The sequence below is a fragment of the Harpia harpyja genome, chromosome Z (genome assembly GCF_026419915.1).
Source record: "Harpia harpyja isolate bHarHar1 chromosome Z, bHarHar1 primary haplotype, whole genome shotgun sequence".
In the NCBI taxonomy this organism is placed as follows: domain Eukaryota; kingdom Metazoa; phylum Chordata; class Aves; order Accipitriformes; family Accipitridae; genus Harpia; species Harpia harpyja.
In genome coordinates, this window is record NC_068969.1 from 8,596,062 (window position 1) to 8,598,719 (window position 2,658).

Below are 2,658 nucleotides of genomic sequence, written 5' to 3' on the forward strand. Positions count from 1 at the left end.
AGGGATCATTTTGCTGCCTTAGACAAAATGCTTATCTGAGTTTTATTTTTTAACAAAAGCTATAAAAGAATTTGGGCAAGAAATGACATAATCTGAGCGAGCTTTGTGGGGATCATGTCCCATCCCGCCCACCTGTATAACCAATGGCTTTTTAAATAGCCAGAATACTTAGACAAGAATCAATCGTAGTCATGTTTTACTGTTTCATATTTAGATTCACCAAGACATTGGACTGACCAACCATGTGCCTTTGTTGAAGAAGTCACTGGAACAATTTGTATACCGAGTGAAGGCAATGCTGGCATTCAACCACTGCCAGGAGGCGTTCTGGGTGGGCATCCTTAAAAATCGCGATCTTCAGGTGAGAATCACTGTTCTGCCTAGGGTAATTAAAATCTTGGGAAAGACAATGCTCATCTTGCCCAGACAACTCCAACTCTGCCCTTGTGTGCGGGTAGAGCTAAAAGGCCAACTTCAATGTGACCATATTACAGTCACGTCTAGTGCAGCAGAACGAAGTGGTTTATTTCAAGATTAAGGGCCTGGATCTCTGGGGGCTTCCTTGCAGCGAGGCTCTCACACTGAAGTTGTCCGTTTTTATTGTCCGTAATGAATGGGTACGGGGGATCCTTCCTCTGCTTGGTGGCAAGAACTACACGCAACGAAGGGAAGAGGTAAGGGTCACTTGAACACCTCTTCACACACTCTTGTGTGTGGCTTTAACAGAAGCCAATTCTGGCTGTTTTCTTCATCTTTCACTGTAGAAGCAGGACAGTTGAAACAAAACCCACTTTTCACTCAAAAGCGTTCTATTTAAGATGGTAACAAAATGCTGCTTTCCTCCGGCCCATCCTAGCAGGCTTTGGCTGGCTCGCATACGCTCAGTACAGGTCTTTTGCCTTCACCTTAGGGAGAAGAAATTCCGTCTCAAGCCTCTGAAGAGAGGGACTCCGGTGAGGAGGACTCCGCAGAAAGCCCTGCTGAGGTACTTCTTCGCAGGGGACGCTGCCCGCCGCCTTGAGCGACTTGGCTCAAACTCTGCTTAGAACGCGAAGGCGGCGGGCGGGGCGGAGCGGGTCGGGGGGCGGCAGGTTCGGCTCTGACGGCGGCCTCCCCCGCAGGAGCCGAGCGGGAGCGACAGCAACGCCAGCGACGAGGAGGGCGCGGCCGGGCCGGGCCCCTCTCCCGCGGAGCCCTGAGGCGGCGGCGGCGGCGGCGGGTGGGGCCGGGGGCGGCTCCGCCCGGCGCCGCGCCGCGGGGGGGGGGGTGGGGGGGGGGAGGGAGGAGGTGTAACCCCGCGCAGGCGCGGTGCGCGCCGGGGCGGCGGCGGGGGCGGCCATGTCGGTGCAGGAGGACCCGGTGCAGCGGGAGATCCACCAGGACTGGGCCAATCGCGAGTACATCGAGGTGATCACCAGCTCCATCAAGAAGATCGCGGACTTCCTCAACTCCTTCGGTGAGGGCGGCGGCGGCGGCGGCGGGGGGGGGGGGTGGCGGGCCGGGGCGGGCGCCCGCGGTCTCTCACTGCCGCTTCCCCGCAGACATGTCGTGCCGGTCCCGGCTGGCCACTCTGAACGAGAAGCTGACGGCCCTGGAGCGCAGGATCGAGTACATCGAGGCCCGGGTGAGCAGGGGGGCGGGCGGGCGGGAGAGGGCCCGGCCGGGCCCGGGGCCGGCCGTGGCTGAGGCGTTTCCTCTTCCCGGCAGGTCACCAAGGGCGAGACGCTGACATAGGCCTGGGGCGGCCCCGGGCCCCCCCCACCCCGCCGGAGCACCGCCGCCCCGCACCCTGCTCGGGGCCTGCCGCCGCCACCGCCGCCGCCTCTGCTTGTGTTGCCAATAAACCGCTGTGCTCCTGCCCTGCCTGCTCTCTGCCTGCCTGCCTGGGGCCGGGCCAGGGGACGCCCGGCTCCCTGCCACCGTCTTGGATGTCCAGAGCCTGCCCTTCCATCCGCCTGACCCGCAGGGTTCGGGCCGCGTTCCTCCCCGTACGTGGGGGCTCTGATGGGAGGGGGTGCGCTCCAGGGGCTGCAGGCCTGGCTGCTGTCAGCTCCGGGAGGCGCCTGACCGCCCTTTGAGGTGCTTTGTGCTCTTGCTGGGGTCGCAGTGGAAAATCTGGTGATCCCGACGGTTTGGAAGGTGTCACAGCCTGCACATGTGCGCACTGTCGGGGCTAGGTGGGGACAGCAGGCTCACCTGGCGTGGTGCACATGCCACAAGAGAGTGCTCTTTGCTGGCACCTGGGAAGAGGTGCTTATCCTCCTCTCTAGGGAGGCAAGTGGCAAGGAGAAGGAAGTCTCTCTTCCCTTCCCACTACTCCTCTATTTATCTCAGTTTTTCAGTGGGCATCTACAGCTGCAAACTCACTGCTCATATTTAGTGTTTGTTGGGGAGTCCATGGAGTTGGTGTCAGTAAAGGTCGTCTTGCTTCCCAGCCGGCTTTAAATGTCTCAGTATATTATTCTCCAACTGGAAGCTGTCTTTTTCATGATGGCAGTGTGATGTCTGCAGTGTTTACTGGACACCTGGGTAACTTAATGTTCTTTATATTTTTGAGGCTGGCAGGTCTGACATCAGCTGGTTGCTCCTCAGCATGGGCTCTCCATAGGAAGCTCTGTGTTTTCCATTGTTCAAATAAATACTCCTCCAGCCTTTCCC

General features: G+C 58.9%; 2 protein-coding genes across 6 annotated transcripts in view; both read left to right on the forward strand.

Moving 5' to 3' along the window:
* The window catches only part of FANCD2 (FA complementation group D2), a 63,312-nt gene extending 62,072 nt beyond the window's left edge, over positions 1-1,240 (forward strand). For all 5 annotated transcript variants that reach the window (XM_052777759.1, XM_052777763.1, XM_052777760.1 and 2 more), the window contains 3 exons: positions 215-361; positions 911-985; positions 1,122-1,240. In XM_052777759.1, the coding sequence (XP_052633719.1) occupies positions 215-361; positions 911-985; positions 1,122-1,199 (300 nt within the window). In that variant the 3' untranslated portion in view covers positions 1,200-1,240. The remainder of the gene's footprint in view (positions 1-214; positions 362-910; positions 986-1,121) is intronic.
* A 46-nt stretch (positions 1,241-1,286) lies between these two features.
* Positions 1,287-2,434, forward strand: BRK1 (BRICK1 subunit of SCAR/WAVE actin nucleating complex). Its single transcript, XM_052778973.1, has 3 exons — positions 1,287-1,456; positions 1,542-1,624; positions 1,708-2,434. Exons 1-3 carry the CDS (start codon positions 1,339-1,341, stop codon positions 1,732-1,734), a joined length of 228 nt encoding a protein of 75 aa, XP_052634933.1. The 5' UTR covers positions 1,287-1,338; the 3' UTR covers positions 1,735-2,434.
* The last annotated feature ends 224 nt before the right edge of the window (positions 2,435-2,658 follow it).

Coding starts and splice junctions, on each gene's coding strand:
- BRK1 (XM_052778973.1), top strand. CDS start 1,339: ATGTCGGTGCAGGAGGACCCGGTGCAGCGGGAGATCCACCAGGACTGG. Junction 1,457..1,541: donor GGACTTCCTCAACTCCTTCG/GTGAGGGCGGCG, acceptor GCTTCCCCGCAG/ACATGTCGTGCCGGTCCCGG. Junction 1,625..1,707: donor TCGAGTACATCGAGGCCCGG/GTGAGCAGGGGG, acceptor TCTTCCCGGCAG/GTCACCAAGGGCGAGACGCT.